This window comes from Passer montanus, unplaced genomic scaffold, assembly GCF_014805655.1.
Source record: "Passer montanus isolate IOZ18808 unplaced genomic scaffold, ASM1480565v1 scaffold17, whole genome shotgun sequence".
NCBI lineage: Eukaryota > Metazoa > Chordata > Aves > Passeriformes > Passeridae > Passer > Passer montanus.
Genome location: NW_024364270.1, coordinates 11,716,016 through 11,739,352, shown reverse-complemented (window position 1 = coordinate 11,739,352; position 23,337 = coordinate 11,716,016). Strand labels below are relative to the sequence as shown.

Here is a 23,337-nt window from a genome sequence, read left to right as displayed (position 1 = left end):
CTTGAGAACTGCCTCTGACACTGAATTTCCATGTTCTTCTCAGTTCTTCTAACTGAGCCGCTTGGATCTTTCTCTATCCAAGCTCCATAATTGGAGACTGTATCACAGAATCACAGAATCAGATGATGATTGAGCTTGAAAGAGGCCTTAAAAATCACCTAGTTCCAGCCACCTCTGTGGACAGGGACATCTTCCACTAAACCAGGGTGCTCAGAGCCCCAGTCAACCTTGCACTGAAGGTGCAACCTTGCACTTCCAGGGATGGGGCATTCACAGCTTCTCTGGACAACCTGTTGCAGTCTCTTACCACCCCTACAGTAACACATTTCTTAATATCTAATCTAACCTGCTCTCTTTCAGTTTGAAGCCATTCTCCTTTGGCCTGTCACTACATGCTCTTTATCACACCACTCAGCTTGGTGTCATCAGCAAATCTGCGGAGGGTGCACTCGACTTCTTCATCTATGTCATTAATGAAGATGACACTTCTTGATACGGACCCCACATGTCACTAATGTCCCTTGGGATTCTGAGCCACTGAACACTATGCTCTGGTTAGCGGACCCCACATGTCACTAATGTCCCTTGGGATTCTGAGCCACTGAACACTACCCTCTAGTTGTGACTATCCATCTACTTTCTTACTCATCTAACAGTCCACCCATCAAATCCATCTCTCCAGCTCAGAAAGAATGTTGTGGAGGACCATACCTCACAATTGGTCATATCGAATCCCACAGATCAAAGCACTTAGCACTGAGGACCCCTGATAGCATGGAACAGTGTGTGTGGGCCTTTGCTGTGCCTTTTCTGTGTTGGAACTGGCCACGGCAGCTCATGAGCACTTCGCATGTTACACCTTTTGAAGGTTGTAGGGTTCTAGTTCTTTATCTGTGTTTCCTGGAGAGCTGTATGAAAATGACTGTCCTGTGCCTCAGGAGGTGTGCATCTCATCAGCAGAGTTTATGGAAATACAAAGGACTGTTGCTGCCAACCTGCTGTGCTTGTTCTCTCCCCATGGGTTAGAGGCCCATTTTTGATTTGTAGGTCCAAATTGCAGATGGGAGGTTGATCATTCTCCAGTTCAGCTCTCCTCAGAAATTCTGACCCTGCTTTCTAGTCCCTTGCTATCCCTAACCCACTTCTGGCCCTAGCAGGCAAGGAGATTTACAGTCCTCTATGTTAAAAGTTTAAAGGAAACTGACAATATATTACTCCTGAATATATTGGGGGTAGTTTTCCATGCATTCCACTACTCTTGGAAGAGTTTTACTCTAATATTCTCCAGATTTATGAAAACCAGGTAATAGCAAGATGGAAATAAAAACCTGCTTTCCTTTGTAATGCAGTACGCTATGCAAATCTCTCTCACATCCTTGAAGAAATTTTTCACTCCATAGCTTGAGCTTCAGGTGTAATAGGGAGTTCTTTGTTTAGATCTGACAAAAAGGTTCAGCTGATGCAGCCTTTCATGTGGTACTCCAGCTTTGGAAACAGCTGAGAAAATATCAGTGTATCTACAGGTGTAAATTTTTAGTAATTGGATCTCTTAGTTCAGCCATCTTTACTGCTTGAAGGGACCTTGAAAGATCTTTCATTCCAACCTTTCATGGGAACAGGACCCCAGAAGAAACTATCTAGTACCTGTCCAATCACATCTTGCAGTGATTGATTGCTCTCAGCACAAGAAATGTCTATTAAATCAAGATTTTCAAGACTTCTTAAGGAGAGTGGCCTTGCACCAATGTGAGCCACTCCCTTAATATTCTAGGGTGGATTTCTTCTGAGCCCATGGATTTCTGTGGGTTGAGCCCTTGCAAGAAGCTGCAGACCAGCTGTGCACCTCCATGGTGACACATGCACTGCTGTAGATACTGGATCTGGTGCTCTGTGGTCCAGCTGTGCTGGTAAAGATGGAAGTACAGAAGATACTGAGAAGCTCTGCCTTATCAGCATGACTAGTGAGTAGCTTCCCTGCCTAATTAGGTAATGGCTCTGTATCTTCCCTGTGCTTTTGCTTACTACTCACATATGTGTAGAAACCTTGTTATTCTTGACATCTTTGGCCAATTTTAGTTCTATGTGAGCCTTAGCATTCTTGACCACATTTCTGTGTGCCCTGGAAAGGTTTTTACAGTCCTTGATGGGTATTCAGCTGCTTTTCCTTAGCTAGTATGTGTATTTTCTTTCTTTCTTTTTTTTTCTTTTTTTTCCTTTTTTTAAATTTCAACTGGAGCACTGTTTTGGAGAGGGTGTCCTCAGAACCTGATTTTCTGTGGATTCCTGTCCTTGTTTTCTCTTTGTGCCCTAGTCTGTTTGAATGCCAGGTAACTTCAGTTACACATGGACTGCAACTACCATGGACTGCTGGGTCAAGACTAAGTGCTTAGGATGTGTTAACTCATAAGCACAGAAACCTTGGTCATGTTTCACATGAGGTTGTTTAAATTCAGGTGTTTGTATATTGTGGGGGCCAAAAAAACCCCTGCATTTTATGATGTTGGATACCTCTAACATTTGGACCTCTAAAGAGCCAAAGTGCATACATACCACACATAGCAAACAGCTCTGGCTACTGGTAAGTGACCTTTTCCCCCCCAAAGTTTTACATTTTTCTGATAATAAATTTTCAAGATTGATGTAAAGGCAGAGTGCAGCTCATCTATGCTGCCTGCCAAGTAATCTGTCTTGTCTTTATGATGATCTAAAATATGCATCCCATACAGGAGGTTGTTGTTTCAGTGTTACTGACTTTGCTCAGCAAGATCTTCATTAATTATTTCAGATTATTTCATTAATCATTCTTAAACTATGAATTCATCATTTTGATAAGTAATGAGGCATAATGGGGTTTTCTCAGGAATGGAAGCTTTAAAACAGGTAAATACAGGAATCAACATGGTTTTTCCTTATTCATCCATGTTAATCATTACAGTGCTCTAAGAAGAATGCATCAGCTCATGGAAAAACCAAACTGTGAAGTTCTGGGTTTGTTCTTTCAGTTACTTTAAGATAACTGCTTCTAAATTAAATGAAATATATCAAGTTACCTTCAACTGAGACCCTCAGTGTTTCTAACAGTTATTTTTTATGATTGCATGATCTCACATTACCACCTGTGTGATTTATTGTCATTTCTAGTCTTATGAATGATTATTCCTTGGTACTGAATGAGAGACTGACTAATATTACTGGGTTCTGTCAGTACCACTGTCAATACAATAACAAAAATGTGACTATTGAAGCTTAATCCACCATGGATATTAAACTATTTCATTGTTTTTCTGATTTCATTTCAACCTTAAATTACTTGTCAACTTTTTGATCTTTACAAGCCTTGAAAGTTTTCAGAACCCATCAGGATTTAACCAAATTGTGACCTTTACCCACCAAAAACTCTTTGCCAATGAAAGGAGAAGTTTAGTTTCAACAGCTTTAAATTTTCAATGTTGACAGCAAGAAAAATAATTTTAATATAAATCACATGAAAGGAAAAACAGTTTTATATGTTTTAGAATCCTATAACTTACAGAAAATAGTACTGTTACACATAATAAGCTTACTAGTTCAAATATTTTTCATGAAACTGTATGTTGCACACATGTATGTGGGTTTAGGTTGCTTGTTTCATACTGCTAAAGTTCCTAGTGCAGATAATTGTTATATTTTAAACTTTTTTCAAGAGTTCCTTCATTTGCAATACCTTTCGTAGTTACAAACCTATCTGTCCATACATTTATTCTTGTTGTGTGATCTTCAGGGTCAGTGAAAGTCAGTCTGTTGTTTTTGAAACTTGTCCTGTGCATTTTGTTCAGCCTTTGTGGTTTGCTAGTACATCAGTTTCAGTGTAAGCAATACAGTATCACTGTATCTGTCTTGCTGTTGTATTTAAAAAATCACTTTAAATGTCTTGAAACCCGGCTAAATTAGAAAACTCTATTTTGGATGTATTTTTAAAAATAAATTGTACATTTCTATTATAGAGAACAATTGCAATATCCTATTATTTGTTAGTGTTTTTTACAGATTGTATGGACCTAGAACACTGTATATGATTACAAATAGTTTGTGGATCTTTCACATTTTTATTATACAGTGGAGTATTCTCAGTTATATTCAGTCTCTGGGATTTGTGGTAGCTGCAATATCTTGCTGTTTGCTAACCTTTTTGCAATTAACCCTTTGTTTCCATGCTTACTACTTTCTGGTCTATGCATTTGACAATTAATAATTTATTGTAAAATTTAATTTACTAGTGTTTTGGTTTATAAAATGCTGTATGGAAATATGTATTGTAATGAACCCTGGTCATGGATCTTTATGTCATATAATGCAATAATGGATATTTGGAAATTAGTATTTGATTCATTATGGATCAGTTTTAGGTTGAAAGTTACAGTATGGTTGAACAAAGCATTTTTTCTTTTGAAAGAAACAGACTTCAGATGTTCAAGTAAACTTATCTCAATTTTAAATACTACTGGATAAATAATGAATTTATTGATGCTTAAAATTGCGAAATCAGCACAAGCTTTGGTTCTGTTTCAGAACTGATTTCTCAATGATAATTTTAAAAGTGTAAGGTTTTTAGTTGTCACCTTCTATTATAAATGAATGTGGCATTTGCATGTCCAGATAACCCAGAACATTATCCCAAATGAAAAACTAATTGCCATTCTTTCAATGTTTAAATTCTGAAATGTTTTTATCATTAAGTAAATTAACTGACACACTGAAGAGAAAATGTAAGGTGCACTGGTAAAAGATAAAGTTTGGATAATGCAATGAGTTTACTAATTATGAGAGCTGGAAATAAGCATTTAGAGTCTCTTTCTCAAGAAATTTTACTCCAGCTTCTATCTTGCCTCTGTTTTGAAGACTTAACCTTTCTTGGTACTTAGAATCACAGAATGGTTTGGGTTAGAATGTTGGAAAGAGTCTTAAATATCCTGTAGATCTAACCCCTGCCATGGGCAGGGACATCTCCCACTAGACCAGATTGCTCAAAGCCCCATCCAGCCTGGCCTCGAAGACTTCCAGGGATGGGGCATCCACAGCTTCTCTGGACAACCTGTTCCAATGTCCACTACACTTATCATACAGAATTTCGTAAAATCATAGAACCATTAAGGTTGGAAAAGACCTCTTGGACCATTGAGTCCAACTGTTTCATCCTTGTGTCCAATCTAAATCTGCCCTCCTGCAGTTTCAAACCATTGCCCCTTGTCCTATCACTACAGGCCCCAATGTCTTTCTCCATCTCTCTTGTAGGCCTCCTTTAATTATTAAAAGTTCACTAGAAGCTCTCCTCAGAGCCTTCTCTAGGCTGAACAACCCCAGTTCTCTGTCTGTCTTCATGGGAGAGGGGCTTAAGCCCTCTGACCATTTTTGTGGCCCTCTTTTGGATCCTCTGACTTCTACAGGGCCCTGTTCCCAGTCAGTCTGCTAATGAACTGCTCTTTCTTCTGCTAGTAACTTTCCACAGCCTTTTGGCCACTTCTGTGGCATTTGACTTTTTCTGTCAACAAACATCCCTAGCACCCAGGCTTGCCTTAGCTCCTAATACCTCTGTCAAATAACTCCAAAGAATATTTCTATTTAATCATAGAGTCCATCTATGATGAGCTGCTTTGTTTTTCTTCCCATGTGTACCAAGTCTTGTGTTAATACATGCTGTGGATGGCCTTACCCTTGCCCTGATACACAATGGCTAATAGAGAATACAATTTTCTCTTAGGTGAATCTTTATGAGAAGAAGTCAGGGTTGTGCATTTGGCTTGAATGTAAGAGCCAGTTGTGCCCTCAGAGGCACTGTGTTGCAGGTGCAAGTCATTTGGACTGCTGGAGCATCACCACCTTCAAGTATCAATATCTGGATGCTTAAGGTGTTCATGGCTGTTGATACTGGTTGAACAAATGCATTTCCTGATTACTTTTTAAATAACTGGGTCTTGTAGTAATGCTTGCCCAAATATATTTTCAAGTTAACTCTGCTTGGATTAAGGGGCGATGGTGAGGTGCTGATCAGGAGACAGGAATATTTGTGTTCTGTGTGAAATGGTAGGGGAAGAGTGATGTTATGGGAATGCTTTTAGCTAAACTGTGGTGGATTTGCCTGTGACAACACAGAAACCAGAAGGAACTGCTCCACTGTGGGTTCTTCTGAGCTAATACAGTGCATTTCACTCAGCAGAAGTGTCTGCTGGACATCCAGAGACCCAAACTGCCATGCTCTGAACCTCCTGGCAATGCCAACTCCCCAGACAAGAAAGTTGGTTGGCAAGAGACATGTGGGCAGCCAACACCTGTGGCTCTGGTCCTTTGCAGACCTGCACTCCAGTCCCTTCCCATAAGCTGTTCATGAGGTGTCTGAGCTCCTTTGTGATTACTTCAGTTCCCCTCCATCCCAGGGTTTTGCCAGGGAGCAAACTGAACAGCCACGTAGTTTGGCTAATGAAGGCTCCCCGAGGAACAGCTCCAAAAGGAATTTTCTTTCACTCTGTAACCAGGAGAATTTTGCCACTGGAAAATCAAAGATGAAGGTAGAGTTACTGCTGGAGAAATAACCCAGACACTTCCCACAAAGGAGCAGGTGTTTTCTAAAAGTGCCAGTAAATTTATTATTCTAGGGCTTTGGAGAGCGAAACTGTTCTCACAGTTTACATATTGAAATGTTTTTGAAAATGGTAAAGTATGTGCTTTTTTGGTAACATTTCACTTAGTTCCAGACTATGATGTTATCTTCTAATTTTTTCAATCAATAAGACCCAAGTGAAAAAAACTTCTTCCAGTGTGTTTTTGGGAAATATATATGGATGATAAGACTAAAAAAATGTTTTAGTGAAAGCATTAGAGATTTCACTGTTTAGACTAAAGTGAGAGACACTATGGTTAGAGACTGGATTAGATTATTATTGGACACTGAATTGTGGAGATTTGTGTTGTGGATTGGACTTTGCTTCTGGAATTCTGCAGTTTCAGAAGGATGGGGCAGGAACAAGAGCATAGTATGCACTTATTTCTTAGTCTTTCTTACGTTGGATTTTTCTCTTAATTAAGAAAAGGATTTCCATTTTTTGTTGCCAATGGATGTTCCACAGTTGTGAACCACTGCATAGTAAATTGACATGCCTTTCCATACTAAGAGCAGAGGAAATGGCAGTGGAATAGGCAAATGTAATAAAACAAGTTCTTCTAACGTAAAATGTAAACACTAAATTATTCTGTAGATCAGTTGACTTTTGCACTTTCTGAGAATATATGAACTTCAGATTTTCAAGATCCGTTGTACCACTGAATAAAGCTCTTTAAAACTCAGCTGTGTAGGATTCAGTGAGATGGTTTAGGTGTGCTAACAAAATGAAGGGAAGCTACATGTGATCCTTTGAGTCATTCAGAAAACAGATTTGTTTATTTTTGAAAAAAAAGTTGTTTGTTATGCCCTGTTAGGAAAGAAGCCAGTTACTTGTGTTCAGACTTGAGAGGGGTTTTTTTTAGGCTTGAAAAAGAGTCCTGGTGTTATTTTGTGACATGTACTTGAACTAGAGGAGAAAAAACAAGGCAGCATTAAATATATTTAGCAAGAGTTTTTGAGGCAGTGAGGTTCAGCGTGCTAATTTTAGGGTAAAAAAAAGCAACATCTAACAAGAGTCTTAAGTTTAAAAACGCTGGGAATTAAATATTTCCTATGGGTGCATGAGTTTGACAAGCACCTTGAGTGACAAGACAGCATTTCAGTGCTGTCTCCTAAAGATGTCCCAGTAAATCCTTAGGAAGACATACTTGCATTTGCATTCCACTGTATTTAACTGTGACATTTGCACCAAGTTCGGGGAGAATTTTTGAACACAGTAGTCAGATTCTCTTTTTCATGCACAGTGACACATTAGCAGAAGCAGTTTGAGCAGATGTGATGGGACTTCAGCAGTTATGAGGTAATGAAATCCTCAGTGGAGATTTCACTTGACTAAAGTAATGGAGAAAATAATACAAAAAAACATTAAATGCAATTCAAAAAAGATGCTGTAAAATGTTCCTGCTACTAAGAAAGTATTCCCCACAAAATCTTCTGTAGCATCAAAGTCACATTAAGAAGCTGATCCATTCTTCCAGCTTTGTGTCACAATGCCTTGTCCTCCACAGAGGACACTGTCTCAGACAAAGAACCATGGTGCCACATAGGTCAGTGAAGTGATCCAGATAATTTTAATTATTTTTGGGGAAAATCCACAACAAAAAACTACATTATTTCACTGCCAGCAGAGAATATGCTCATGGAATTATACTTGCAGTCAGTGAAAACTATCCCAGTTATATTAATCAGGAATAGGCTTAGAAACTGGCATAAGTGTTGAACCTATGTTCAATGTTTCCAAAGTTGGCTTCCTAATTTAAACTATACTTCTTTCATGTTTTACACTCAATCATCAGTAGTTTATATCAAAAGAATGTTTTTTGTGGATGAAGTTAAAGACAGTGAGTGAATTCTGACTGTAAATGTTCCTCCCTGGTTTTATGCCTGCTAATGTACACTTACCTGACCAAATTTTAATACATTTAATAAATTTTCTAAGACTTTGGACTGTGGAAATGCAAATGACCTGCCACAAGTATACTGAAGCCTAAGACTTGTCACAAAAGAGATGCTGTCATTCGAGCACAGACCACAGGACCTGCAGGGCCTATGTTTTGTGTTTGAAAACAAAACCACTTGTGTTAAAACTACTAAGTTTTGAGTGGAAACTCAGACCACTAGACTTTACATTGAAATGGATATATTTCCACACTGTGAACTTGGCTAACACAGGTTTTTCTCATTCTCCTTTCAAGTTTAGCACTACCTACTGAATCTTTCACTGCAGCTCCTCTGCTTTGTCCCTTCCCAAAGCCCAGTTCTGACAGTGACAGTGACCAGCAGCTCGGCGTCTCTGTGTTTGACAGCTGGTCTCTGCTCATCAGCCAGCACAGGGTGCAGCACAGATGATGTGTTTGCCAGGTGCTTTTCCAAGTCCTGCCTGCTCTGACAAAGTATAATGGGTCTGTTTTGCCTGCCCTGTGTAGCAGTAGCCTGGTGAAGGTCAGGAACAGCATTTCTGCACCTTGCCTGCTCGGCCTTGTAGCAACAGTAGTGAGGTTCTGCCAACATCCACAGGGCAACCAAAGGTCTTTCCTGGGGCTGGTGCAGAACCAGGAGAAGGCACTGGGACAAGATGGAGAGTTGGAGGGTACACATGGATGAGATGATAGGTACACATTCCTTGGTGGCTGCCAGGGTTGGGAAAAGCCAGGAGACAAGACTGATCAGCTCTCCTCTGGCCATGGCCCACAGTTTGCACACAGTCAGATGTCACCCGCCCTGCCCCTTGATTCCTGGACTCCTCACTGCCAAGTCTTGGTAACTTTTCTTACCGCACATCTGTGACCTCTGTGAAATAAGGGACTGTCAGCAGACATTTCTATTATAAAGAGGCTTCCCTCCCTATCCTTAAGTTCTTTGTATCTTGCCGACTTCACGTGTAAGCAGTAGGCGATAGTGACACTGCAGACGGGGGCGGAGCCGCAGTGGCCCACGGCAGCCCCTTCCCGGCCCGTGCGCAAGGCCCGCCGCCGGATCTCGCTGCCGGTTCCGTTTCCGTCGCTGCCGCCGCGGGCGGCGGGGCGGGAGGCGGGGCGGCGGGAGGCGGCGGCCCGCCCCACCATGGCGGAGTACGTGCAGGTGCTGAGGCGGGCGCTGAAGCACATCGGCGGCCACGGCGGCGCCCGCGGCGCCATCCTGCAGCTGCTCAGGTAACGCGGCACCGGCGGCGGGGCCTCCCCGCTGCGCCGCCGCCGCCCGCGGGCCGGGCGGGCCGCGGGAGGAGCCCGCTGCGCTCCGCCGAGGGCGGCGTGTCCCGCCGGCAGCGGGCGCTGGGCTCAGAGCGGTCCCCGCAGGGCCCGCGGCCGCTTTCTCTTCTCGAGCACCTTGCGGGGCTCCTGGGCGCCGCTGGGCTGCCGGTGTTGCCGGGCCGGTTGTCCGGGTGTCCAGCCGCAGTCCTGCTGCCACAGCCGTGTCTGTGCTGCCGCTGCGCTCAGTGCTTCTGTGTACGCCACCGTGCCCTTTGCTCTGGGTCACCTCCGGCTGGCAGCCGCTTTCTCGAGCAGTACAAATCTGGAAGCCGTGGGTGTGCTGAAATCCCGTGGTCTAAAGCAAGAGAATTCCTTCATCTGCCTTACTGGCTCTTCTCATTCGCTTCAGACTGCAGATCACATCTGCTCTTTGGCAGTGGGTTGTCACCGCTGACCTTTGCTCAGCTTTGGATGCCCTCCAGCCCCAGCAGCATTTAGTGCAAAATAAGCTGCAGACTTTGTTTCCATTCGTGTCTGAGTACTTTATTCCCCAACTACAGAACCTTGCACTTGTCCACGTTAAACTTTCTCCTGTTTTTTCTCTCACTCCCATCTCAACTCTTTCTTGTGACAAGTATTTTGAATTGTGATACCATATGCTTGAAGCTGCTCCCAAATAGGAGTGCCAGGTTTACCAAGGTACTATTTTTTCATTCAGATCCTTGATGAAATGGAGGGTGGAAGTCTAAATGTGTGTGATCCAAATTCAGCATGTCAGTAACCTTTGTTTATAGTTATATAACTATAATATATAGTTAGTTTATATAGTTAGTCCTGGAGAAGTATTAGGACGCATCCAGTCAATGTTTTAGGCCTGACCACATGCTAAAACGCCTTTTTAAAATAAATACTGGGAAGTCAGGGATATGGGATAAGGGTGATTTGCAAATGTAAAATATCCTGCTATATATTAAGGGCTTTCTTATCTTAGAACAAACAAGCCAAGTTTTCTGAGCCTTCCTGATGGCTTTCCCCTGCCCATACACATCATTATGGCCCTTTTTCTGTTACTTCTTGTGGCTTAAATTGATCTGTTTTGAGGAGTTGAACATAGCATTTTACACAGGTGCTGATCAGGCCTCATCAGTATTTTCATATTGTGGCTTTGGTCCCTGTTGAGCAGTAAGACAATACATGGTTTCCCTGGCTACTGCTTTGCTGCTATTATAATTACTGTTTTCTGTCACACACCTACCCCCCTCCCTCCCCCAGCCTGTTTCCTCCACTTTGTTTTTCTTCTCAGGCCGTAGCCATTACTCTGACAGTTCTCAAGAAGAAATGGAGCTGGGGAAATGAAGGTGTGGAAGACTTTGAGTGTTAGGTGTCATCAGAGTGCCTCCTCCTAAGCACAGCTTAATAAATATCTCCTCAGAGATCTTTTGTGAATCTGAGATTTCGGGCTGTGTTGACACCTTTCTACCACACAGAAAAGAGGGCAGACAAGACTGGAGGCAGTGCTGTCCTTCTTTTCCTCCAGAAAGCTGAAGTTAGGTGTGCTAGGTGGGGAGGCACGGCCAGTCCTCATAACCACACCAACCACAAACAGCTGCTGCTTCCTGCTCACCTTTCAAGCCATTAAATCATCTCTCCCAGCTCAAGGAATGGGTTTGGTGTTTGAAGGAAGAGTTATCAAGGTGTTCTTTTTTGAAACAGTTGATTTTAAGAAGTAATCACTGGTAACTAGAAAAAAAAATTCACCTAAGTCAGGAGATTCACTGAATTTCCTTGCTTTTCTCTGTATGTTGTCCACTGAAGCAGCTGCCGAAGATTTATGTGCTATGAAGTCAAATTACTATGAGCCTTTGTGGCTAGAAACATTCTCCTTACTTAAAATTCAAAATTGGTTCAAAAATATTCTCAGGAAGCCATAAATATGTTTTAGTGTCTGATATTGGTATTCAGGGCATGCAGTCAGGACAAGGGCATAACAACACTTGCAAGACAGGGAGGGGAAAAAGGGAGAGCAGCAGTGGAATGGCTCTTCTTTTTCTGAAGCTGGGAACTCAGGCTTCTGTAGTTGAGCCAGAGATCTTTGAATGTTTCAGATGCATGTGTGAGAGAATTTCTCCCACAGAGGTTTAAAATGAGGACTTGCTGGAATGATTGTCACTTTCAGGCACCCTGGGAGAAAAGACAACAAAAAACCTTAATCTGAGCACATTCCTCCTCTCACTTGGGATTGAGTTGAGAGTGTCCATAATACTACAAACAACTGTCCTTTGAGAGGAAACTTTTCCCTGTCTAATGCTCTCTGGCATGAATGTCAGTGAAAAAAAAAAGCAAAATTGCAAATATATAGGTAGAAGAGCACTTTGATTAATTTTAAGGTTTTATCACTAGAATGTAAATCATAGGCTCAGTTTAATGATTGATTTCTACAATAATGTTAAAATATGTTCTCTATAAAGAGTTGAAACTCGTATATACATTATCTGGGTCAGTGTAAGTCCCACAGAGTTGCAGGGTGAATGCATGGATCTTTAACCATTATACAAAAGCAAGAAAGTAACAATTATAATTTATGGTTAGGATGTATTGGCTTGGCAACCAGCTTCAATGGCCTAAAATATTATTGCTTTTCCCCTGTTGGAGGTTGCTGCCCACACAGACGTGAGATCTCTTGTGCTGCTTTCCAGTGCTGACCACTTCCAGTGGCAATTCAGGCTGAAATAGTAGCTGCTGGTAGCTGAGAAGGATGGTAACATTTCCTACTAACTGGATTAGCATGTGCCTCTGGGACTCCCACAGTATTTAAGGTTTTGTGGGTGTTAAAGTGTTACATTGTAGAGTTACTTTATCTTCTAATATAATGAGCTGTTAAATAAGTGAGAGTCCCTGAAAGTCTTTTTGTACAGTTTTTATCATCCTGTCAGTGATTGTTTTGCAATCCATAAGCTTGAATAGTTTTTTTCAAAAAAATCTTTGCATATATGTGTACAGATTTTTACTAACCCTGAAGGAACCTCTGTCACAATTTCATTCTGAGAGGACGCCAACTGAAACTGTTGTTTTGATAATTTACAGGGTCAATGATTTGAAGACTGGTAATCTGATAGGAATTGACAAATATGGAAACAAATACTATGAAGACAAAAGAAACTTCTTTGGTACGTGTGCTGATGTGAACACCTCCCAGCCAGCTGTGCAGCTCCCACATAGCTTGTGTGCTTTCTGCTAGTGAAATGCAACTTGTTGCCTGCATGACTTCCCTGCACTTGTCTTAGACTTACAGAAATGCCTTGACAGCTTCTATTTCTCTGTTGCATCTGTTGTTTCTCTCTTTGCAAAATTCATCTGCAAACAATCAATCTGAAACAATGAATATGGGATAAATATAAGCCAGTCATATGGTCTCCGTGTAGGTAAAGCTGTATGATAATGTGATTGCCAGCTGAATTTGGTCCTTGGCTGGTAGTTTAACAGGTGGGGAAAGAAGGAGAACTACATTTAAAACTGCCTCACAGCTTTACTCACTTGCATGATAACTTCAGGGCAAAGAGCACAGGCTGGCTTAAACTTACTATTACCTTGAGTAATGGGATTTTAAATGAAGCTTCTAGAGTACTTAAAAGGCAGCACCTAAAGCAACCCAGGTGATGCATAAGCAATTGACACAGTGGTCAGGCCAAGCTAACTGCTGACTCTGGGTTAACTTGGAGTATAACCAGGGAAAGCACTTGCTGGTTAACATTGCTTGGTAGTTTTGTGTAGCTGAAATTTAGTTTAGTCTTAGGTTATCAGTGGCAATATCCTTTTGGAAAAGACTCCTCATACATAACAGAGGAAAAAAAACCCTCAAACCTGTTGCTCTGCCTGAAAATTTTGTATATTCCTCTTTCCTATTATTTGTACAATAGCCAATATTTCCTTCCTTATGAGGGTGTTAGATTCAGTCATCTCAAACTACAGTAACAGTGGAAATACAGAAAACTTGGAAAATAGAAGCTGTGCTGGTTTAAAAATAAGTGCCCATTATGGTAGATACTATCAATCAAAATGTTTTTCCTTGGTTTTCCTGAATTTCTCCTTTATAAGCAAATAATTTATTCTTTTGTGCTAATATGATATTTCTGTTTGTTTACTTAAGGTCGGCACAGATGGGTTGTATATACTGATGAAATGAATGGCAAAAATACCTTTTGGGAAGTTGATGGAAGCATGGTGCCCCCTGAATGGTAAACTATTTAGCTTAATAATGTGGACAGATACCATTTGTGTAATTGCTTTATATTTTCTTATATTACAAAGCAGAAGATGAAACAAAAAAGGTTTCATGGTCATAGCTGCCTTGTCTATGACCAGAGGATTTCAGACTTGTCGCTTCTAATATTGAGCTGCATTCATGTTTATTGCTCACTGTCCTGGCAGAGGCACTCGCTGCTTTTTGGACTGAGAAAAGCATTTTGCCAGCCAGATTGAGCAGGTCAAGACAGTCTTCTAATTTTCTATATTACTTGTGATTCCCTGTTAATGGTTTGGCAAAGCCTTGGGCCACCAGAAGTAAAATATTTGTTATTGCCATCATAAGCAAGAACCAAAGGAACATATGGCAGTGGTGGAACAACGCTCCTTAACCCACAGCCACTAACAGCATAATTGTTTCAATTTATATACACTGATGTGGTAGTAAACATTAAAGTGCCAGGATGCTCCATATGTTGACTGCTACTTGACTATAATTTTTATTGTGGTTTTGTTTTCTGTTCATGGATTTCAGTAATAATTCTGTACAGTCTTGAGTTCCAGAAGGTCTCTGGCCACAGCTGTTGACCCTTTTTTCTTTTCCTAGTAAAGTAACAGTGTATACTGGTAAAAACAATCTCTGTGTAATTTTTAAGGAACAGGAATAGCACTTCAGCCACAAAGCAGCAAAAGGTGACATCAAGCGAGAAGCATTTGGGTAGACTGAGCAAACACTGCTTTTTATTACTCCTGTGACAAATGCTCTGTGCAAAGGCTGGGATTGATTATAAAATCTCCTGAACTGTGGCTCTCGCTGGAACATTTGAGGAATGTGTGGGTAGACTCTCTAGCTGGTCAATTCTGTTTCAAGCTCTCCCAGCCTTGTATTATGTTTGATGTGGTTAATGCTTTTTTCTGTCTTATTTGGTAAGAACTGAATGGCATTGTTTTTGGAAGTGACATTAGAATCTCCAGCACCAGGATGTTTGTGTCTTGCTCTCTGCATAACTCTGGTTCTGGTTGTTATCCACTATTAGACTGTGCTGGGATTTAAGATTTTCTTTATTTTGAGGCACAAGTTTTGTTTCACACTGGTTTTGGTTTTTATTTTGGTTTTTTTCCTTTGTTTATGGGATATTTGTTGCCTCATTACAGACCTCAGTAAAGGGTTTCTTCCTGAGAAAAGTGATGTTTCAAGAGTTAAGTAGCTTGTTTACTTCACAGAAATTAATGAGTTAGAAAAACTTGTTTTCCTATCTCTGTGGAAAAAATTCCTTTAAAAGAAGCAGTAAAGATTTCATTATTTTCCAGACTGGTGAGTGTAATGAGGCACAAAAATGGTGAACAGTCTTGTGTTCCAAAGTATTTTTGTCAGGAAACCTAGTTGTGCAGTACCAGTCAGGTTTGTGGATTTGGGCTTTTTTTGGAGCAGGGGGGATAAGGAGGGGGATGGTGTTTCTTGCTAATAAATTTATATTCCCCATGATAAGATATGTTTATTCTTATGTAGGAATCCTAGCTTTGTGACACATCTAAATCACTGATGTGTATTTCCATACAGCTTAGAGTCATCTTTAAAAAACATTTTGACTGGAAATAAATGCTGTCTTATAAGACTTTTTAAAAAATTTAATCTGGTGCTATACTGCTTTAAGTTTTTAACATGGCATAGACTTCTGAATTGAGACTGACAATATTTTGTACAAGCTGCTGTCAATGTAACACTGGAGTTGTGCAACAGGTAATGAATGAGTGGTTATTTTGGACTCAGAAATTTGCTGGAAATAAATTAAACAGTGTGAAATTACTTATATTAACAAAGAAAGTAATCCATAGTATAATAGGATGATGTATGTTCACCATCCTTTGCTCAGCTGGGAAGTATTTAACTACTGCTGCTAGAGGTGGGTGTGATCTGAATGCTTCTTCTAAACACTGATGGTTTTGCTCTGGAATTCAGTTAATTTAGCTCAGCTCAGTTTTGTGGGTATGCTGTTGTTTCCTTTCTTGCAGTAAGTTCTGTGCCCTCAGGATTGTAGAATGTGAATGATTGTTCAAGTACAATCAAGTGAAGCTCATGTATGATGAACTGGAAAAGTGCATTTTGGTATGTTAAAAAGTTCTGGAAACAACTGGAAGAAAATACTACTCTTTACCTTTTCTCAGATACTAGAGAAAAAGAAAAAGCAGCAAGAAAATCACTTTATATGTAAATAACATTGTAATACCATTTTAGGAGCTACTGAGTATTTTCAGTGTTCTGAAATAATTGATGTAATGTCTTTTGACAATGGATGTACTGAAATTGTACAGTCTAAAGGAAATCAGAGTGTTGTTTTGACATATGTCTACTCTCCAGGGAATCGAGACTGTTGCTTTTAAAAAATGTTTCCACACTAGAATATGTAGGCTTGTGATGTATTCTGATTAATTGTTATTTCATTTCTTTTTTACTCTGTTTTTTTTTGTTTTGTTTTGGTTTTGTTTTTTTTTTTGTCTCCAACATCCAGATGTTGGTATCTACTTTGTTGGAAACAAGTTAATTAGATTTTTTTTTTTAATTCTTTTTTTTTTTTCTTTTTTTTTTTTTTTTTTTTTTGTTTTGTTTTTGGCTTTTTTTTGTCTCCAACATCCAAGTGTTGGTATCTACTTTGTTGGAGACAAGTTAATTAGATTTTTAAAAAAAAATTCTTTAATATGTGCCTTGGGAATGATGAATATTAATCTTCTTGCAATGCTTTACAAGATATTTTGACTTTTTTTTCCCTACACAAATTAATCTTTTTGACTTTTAGACAGTGAGAGAAACCAAATCCTTATTTTGTCTCTTAGTAGTCAGTGTTGTTTGCAGGAACTCAGTGCTTCCATTTTTGAGCACACTGATCGGGTGTGCTGTGTGCACATATAAACAATGGAAGTTAAATCCGTTTATAGCAGTGCCTGTGGGGACTCTGTTTAGTGTTTTCATGGGTGTCTCCATTGCAGCATCACTAATCCTTGCCCTATGTTTAAGCTATTTGTTTATTGGATTTCTGGTGTATTGTACTTTGGTTTGCATTTTGGCCAAATACTTTGAACAAACAAATTGACAACTGGTACAAGGGTACATACTAATTAAATTGCTCTTTCAGTATGATCCTGTGGGGAAAGAAGTGCTGCAATTTGAGAATAGTTTTTCCTTTTGTAAGGACACTTCATTTTGCCAGGACTGTCCTGTATATTTGTGGTGTCTGTCCTGTACTTTGAGGTTTATTTCCTGATGATGCAAATCTGACATCTTTGGAAGGAGCTCCAGGAGTGTTTACTTCATACAGTGAAGTATTGCAAATTTACCTTCAGTTTAACAGTCTGCATCCTCTTTAGTTGATCTGACAGGGAGAAATGTAGCACCTCAAGCTTTAAGTGCCAGCACACAAGAAAATGTAAGGAAATTTGCAATTCTCCTGTAAAAATGCTGCTTTTCAATTTTGCCTTCAAGGAAAACAAAACAGAAAGATTGAACAGAAAAAGAAGGGATTGAAAAAATTTTCATCCTTCTAGTAGCTTCACAATAAAGCTGTAGGGTTTTATAGCTTAATTAAATGCTAATTTGGTGTTTTCAGGTAAATTGGATGCCATCTCATTGCTGTGGTGTAGAAACTTGCAAGAGAAATTAAAGTTATCTCCCGTGGTAAACAAATAAACACATTTTATATTCCTTTTTCCTTCTCTGCCCTATGACCTGAACCCACATCTTCATTTCTCTTGTCTCACTGCAGCATAGTTACCGTGTGGCAAAAAGTGGATGTTAGCAAGTTGGCAAACATGGTGAGCTGGCACAGGCTGTGCCTGAACCTTGCAGATGCACATATGGTAGTGGCTGCTGAGTTTGTGTAGCATCAGTTTGTGTTTGACAGCTTGTACATCATATAATTGGCTCCAGTCCCTTGTAGCTTCAGTTTGAAATCTACTTGCTTTTAAATATTTGTTAAAACTTTGGAAAAATTCTACATAGTCTTGAGAGCTTTTGAAGATACTTTGAGGTGTCTTTTATCCATTTATGCAAGAGAAAGTGCAAAGGCTTTGCTGGCCTCAGTCTGCTTCCTAGTGACTGTTCACTGATTCAGGAAGCTGCTTCAGCCTCTTCAGGGCTGCTTGCATCTCCTGATTTTTCTGTACTCTGTGCAAGTTGTCTGCTTCATTGTGGGCTTTCAGTCATTAATGGCTTTTGAATCTTTTTTTTTTCCACAATAGATTTATAGGCAGTGTTTGTATAGAAATCTGGCCATCTGCAGGGTGTCATATCTCTTTATTCATGCTGTTCAATCTAGCACGTGAAAAGCTTTTCTTGGGCATCTGGGGGTAGAGTCTGAGATTTCAGAGCTTCAAACAATTCTTTGAGGCAGGTGTCAAGGGGAAAGTCTTCCCAAAGTTCTCAGGATTTTAAGTGGAAAGTGGGAGCTTTTGTTTGAGAGAACAGACTCTGCAAATCAAAATGCTTTTGTAAGTCACATGTTGTGCTTCTAAGCGGAATATTTTGTGACCAGGTTAAGCCCTGAAACTCCTAAATATAATTCGTAGATTGCCAGTACAGTTGCAGGTATTGGAAAACATGAAGAGATTTCAAAAGTTTGTTTAGACAATCTTGTCAGTGAGCAATTTATATTTTTACTTTGCAGTGAGAAAATGTGATTCAAGGATTGGTTTTGCTGATCTATTTTAATTTGAGCCTGGTTTCATGTTGATGTTATAGAAATCCAGAAAATCTTAAACCCAAAGACACTAATTACTCAAAAATGCTGTATTTTAAAAGATTTTATTGATTTAGTCTTTAGGAGCTGCAAAGCAATAGTTTAAATGACAGGTAAAGCTACTCTGTTAAATGCTATTGTGAAACTTTTCTGATGTTTCAGGGAATGACAAGTACACTTGTAAGGACAGAAGTGCCAGACTTCACACAGGCTTGGAATGTAGCTGATTTTAGCTGAGCTTTAATACAGTTCTAGTGCTGTGCTTGCTTCAGACTGCCTTCCAGGGCCTTTGCAATGGGATTTCTGTCTGACAAGTTTTTGTCCATCCTGGTGGTGTGCATGGCTCTTGGGGAGCATGGGGATGGAGAGGGTGATGAGAGGTGCAATCCAGTAGGGATCTGTGTGCGGGATCCTTATCCTCTGTTAGCAGAGGCATCACGAGGTGAACATGTGTGTGCTCTAAGTTGCCTGTGTCATGGTTTAACCCCAGCCAGACACCCCATGGTTAACCCCATGGTTTAACCCCAGCCAGACACCAAGCCCCAGGCAGCTGCTTGTTCAGTCCCCCTCCAGTGGGACTGGGGAGAGAATTGGGAGGGAAAAGGCTGGAAAACTCACAGGCTGAGGTAAGCACAGTTCAACTGGGAAAGCAAAAGTTGCACACAGGCAAAGCAAAGCAAGAAATCATTCACTGCTTCCCATGGGCAGGCAGGTGTTCAGCCATCTCCAGGAGAGCAGGGCTCAATCACACATAATGGTGACTTGGGGACATAAATATCATCAGTCTAGACATGCCCTTCTACCTCCTTCTTCCCCCTACCTTATATCCTGAGCATGACGCCACGTGGTACAGAATATTCCTTTGGACACTTGGGGTCACCTGTCCTGGCTGTCTCTTCCCAGTGTCCCATACAGATCTCTAGTCTCCCTGACAGAATGGCAGTACAAAAAGCAGAAAAGGCCTTGGCTCTGTGTAAGCCCTGCTCAGCAATAACAAAAACATCTCTGTGTTACCAACCCTGTGTTCAACACAAATCCAGAACACAGCCCCATACCAGCCACTGTGAGGAAAATAAACTCTACCCCAGCCCAAAGCAGCACAGTCACATAAGAGTTCAATTTACTTTATTCATATCCCTTGCACATTGCAGTAAGAGCCTTAATTCTTATTTTTAAAAAGAAAATTAACTCTACCCTGGCCAAAGCCAGCATATGTTACAGTAAGCAATTTTGAAAAGCTGGAGCTCCTCTGGAGTGATACTGCAAAGCATTTTGAAATGCAGTCCTTGAGTCTGTATAAGCAGAATGGACTGTTCCTTTGCCCTCTCTGTTTCTGTGTTAGCGGTGGAGAGCTTGTTGGGTGTGAGCACAGGATCCCTCCTCTGTCAAGTTAGCTTTTTGCAGTGTTTCTGCCAACCTTGATGCAGGCTGTCGTGAGCCACGTGATCCCTGAGGTGCTGTGAAGCACAGCAGCACACAGAATTATTCTGACAGGTGTGAATCGGGCAAGAGAGTTCGCCCAAGGTGAGAGCTTTGTGTGCCCAGGGCGTTTCAGAGGCTGGTTTAAAACACCAGGGTTAAAATTGAGCAAGATCTGATCCTGTATCATCAGCCCACATAGTGATTAGTAGTGCTATGGGCCCACCTTTCTCCAGACAGAAATCGTTAGCCATTTACCTTTTTTTTTTAGTAAAAGCAGTGTGAAATGTACACTTTGAATGAGACCAGATTTACAAAGGAGAGCAGAGAGAGGAAGAGCATTATACACGTGTATAACTTCCAAACTCCAAAGTGGGTCATTTTTCCCACAAAAATTGTTCTTTGCCTCTAAACACAGTTTTTTCTTCTTAGTTTTAAACAATCATATGGTTCCAGTTTCCTGGCAGCCCTTAGTCCTACAATGTGTGGCTTTAGTTTGGGGGTTTCGTTTGGTTTTTATTTCTAGAAAAAGAACTTCAGGCTGACATTTTTTTTAAGTGAAATTTTTGTACTAAAGTTATAGCCAAAGTTGTGATTTTTATTTCTTTTTTTTTTTAATACATGTCAAGAAGCAATTTGAAAAGATTACCAACCTTCTGTAGAGCTCTTTGGATGTACAATATACCTGTCTATTACTCACCACTTTTATCATGGTTTTATTTTACTGTATAAATGAAGTGTGCTGGATTTGTTGCTAAGGGCTGAAGATGTAATTTTTAGGTTTTCTAATAGAACTAGAAAAGAGGACTTCATATTTTTAGGTCAAGTCTTGGCAAAAGCTGATTAGCAGAAATCTCCTTAATTCTACCTAAGTAAAAAAATACATAAGCTTGCAAAAAATGTCATAACCTCACTTTTGTCATCACTACACACAGTATGAAGTACCTGCAAACCGACAGATTAAATTAAAATTTAATTCATATTTGAAAGTTGCTTCAGGCACTGAAATAGGAAAGGGATGCAATCAATTCAGTTGGTCCCTGCTGCAGTGTTTCAGTAAATTGTTAGGGAAAATGCTTTGCTTGATCATTACTGTTGCTTGCGCAGACAAAGATTGACATTTAGTTCATAGGTAAAGGCTAATCACTGGAATCACTCTGTAATTACCCTATTACTGATTGGTATTAATCATTGTGTTGTGCAGACAGTACATATTTATGTGCTTGTTTTAGGTGTTCTTATGTTGTTAATCTGTATCCGAAGTGGCAGCCTCATGTATGCTTTGAAAACGGCATTGAAATTGTTGTGCAGCATAGTCTTCTGGTAATTGAAAACAAAACAAATAACCATAACCTAACAAAGAAAAAGCCCAGGCAACAAAGACAAACATCATGGTTTTGTCTTTTGTAGTGCGTGCCTTAACCTGGCTGCCTGGTGAAGGCTGTACAAACGAGTGACAACAAACTCTGCCCAAATACTGAGTGTACAAAAGAACAGGAAATTTGAACTAGGTGTGCTTTCAGCTGCTTCGAGGCAGAACTGTTACTTATCAGTTATGCTTGTGAAACTAATTAAAATCAATATCCTGTAGTCTCATTCAAAGTCATACTGGATTAAAATAATTTTTTTCCCTTCTCAGAATAAATACTTAGGGTCTCTTCAGAGGAGGACCCTTGGGAGTCAGGAGATAGGCTTGGTAGACATCCTGTGATGTTCCTTAATAACAATATGTCTTTTTCCTCTTAAGGCATCGCTGGCTGCACGCAATGACGGATGACCCTCCAACTACTCATCCACCAGTTGCTCGTAAATTTATCTGGGAGAACCATAAATTCAATGTGAGTGGCACTCCTGAGCAGTATGTGCCTTACTCTACTACTCGCAAGAAGATACACGAGTGGATCCCACCTAAACCAGCCAGCAAATAGCAACAGCAACAACGTGACTTGTCTCAGCTTGGGCTTTCAGTGTGAATTGTATTTTCACTGGTTTTGTTCGGAATAAAAGCCTCCTGTAGTAATCATAGTTTAGTTTATTGGATTGGGGGCAGAGAAACAACTGAGAAAATTTTGGGAATAGGACAGAATACGTGACAAGTCTTAATCTCATCAAGATATTGTGCTTTTTCTCATATTGTCAGTGTCCTGTCTTCACATAAGCAGCTCTCTAACTCTTTTTAGCGTAATAACCGTTCCTGTGATGGTTACTCATATTTGTGTCATTCAGCAGAATACAAATACACATTTGAAATACAAATTTCTCATCTTTAACATCATCCTTTTGCTGTCTCTGCATGGCAGATAATGCACTCTTCATGTACTATTTTGGCAAGCCAACTCTTTAAAATTTTATAAGACAAGATAGAATAGTTTGACTGGTCAGGATTATAGTTTTCATTCATGAATGTTCCTATGTATGTGCATGAGTATGCAAAACACACTGCTCTGTTCCAGTATGGGATGAAACATAATATAAAACTTGTAAGGCTACATGATCAAATGACATCTCACCCATAAGGGAACTCAGCCATAAGAAGAGGGTGCTCTGTCACAAAGATCTCTTTTGCTGTGCAGGTGCATTACAAGATATTCTTGTAAGGGTTTGAGATGGACTGTTGCTCTCCTGTGTCAAGATTCTCAAAGGTCTTGGGAAGTTCAATATTGCACACCTTTTTAGGAGGTAGAGAAGTAAAATGTGCCAGCAACCAGTCTCAAAAATGTGAAGCTGGCAAGTTCACATTTGAAAGTGAGGGCTGTGGCTTTTTTCTGTATCTTGCTAATGGTTGACTTTTGTTCTAGTCTGCATATGTGCTTTAGAAAATCTTGCCCACTCCACAAGGCTTCTGTACCTGATTCCCTACTCTGTGGATAACTGATGGGAGGTGTGCCCACCCAGCCTCTCTCATTCCAGCATCTCAGCTGGTTGGGGAAGAAAAGAGAAACGTCATGGGTTGAGAAAAATGGGAAGAGTGCTTGCCAGTTACCATCAAGAGCAAAAGGGACTTTAATTTATTGCCAATTAAAACTGCATTTATTGCCAATTAAAACTGCAATTAAAACAAAGTCAAAAACTGTAAAACACCAGCCTCCCTTCCTAGTACTTCACACCTTCACTTCTGACT

General features: G+C 40.2%; 1 protein-coding gene across 1 annotated transcript; it reads left to right on the top strand.

Annotated features, from left to right (window-relative positions):
• The first annotated feature begins 9,628 nt into the window (after positions 1-9,628).
• Positions 9,629-22,241, top strand: NDUFA12 (NADH:ubiquinone oxidoreductase subunit A12). The gene is made up of 4 exons (XM_039703907.1): positions 9,629-9,786; positions 12,910-12,992; positions 13,973-14,060; positions 21,964-22,241. The coding sequence occupies exons 1-4, from the start codon at positions 9,698-9,700 to the stop codon at positions 22,142-22,144; spliced, it is 441 nt and encodes a 146-aa protein (XP_039559841.1). The 5' UTR covers positions 9,629-9,697; the 3' UTR covers positions 22,145-22,241.
• Positions 22,242-23,337: the final 1,096 nt, after the last annotated feature.

What these genes read in the sequence shown, in the direction of transcription:
- NDUFA12 (XM_039703907.1), top strand. Translation starts at nt 9,698, where the DNA reads ATGGCGGAGTACGTGCAGGTGCTGAGGCGGGCGCTGAAGCACATCGGC. An exon ending in GCCATCCTGCAGCTGCTCAG is followed by an intron (nt 9,787 to 12,909) that starts GTAACGCGGCAC and finishes GATAATTTACAG; the next exon opens with GGTCAATGATTTGAAGACTG. An exon ending in AGACAAAAGAAACTTCTTTG is followed by an intron (nt 12,993 to 13,972) that starts GTACGTGTGCTG and finishes TGTTTACTTAAG; the next exon opens with GTCGGCACAGATGGGTTGTA.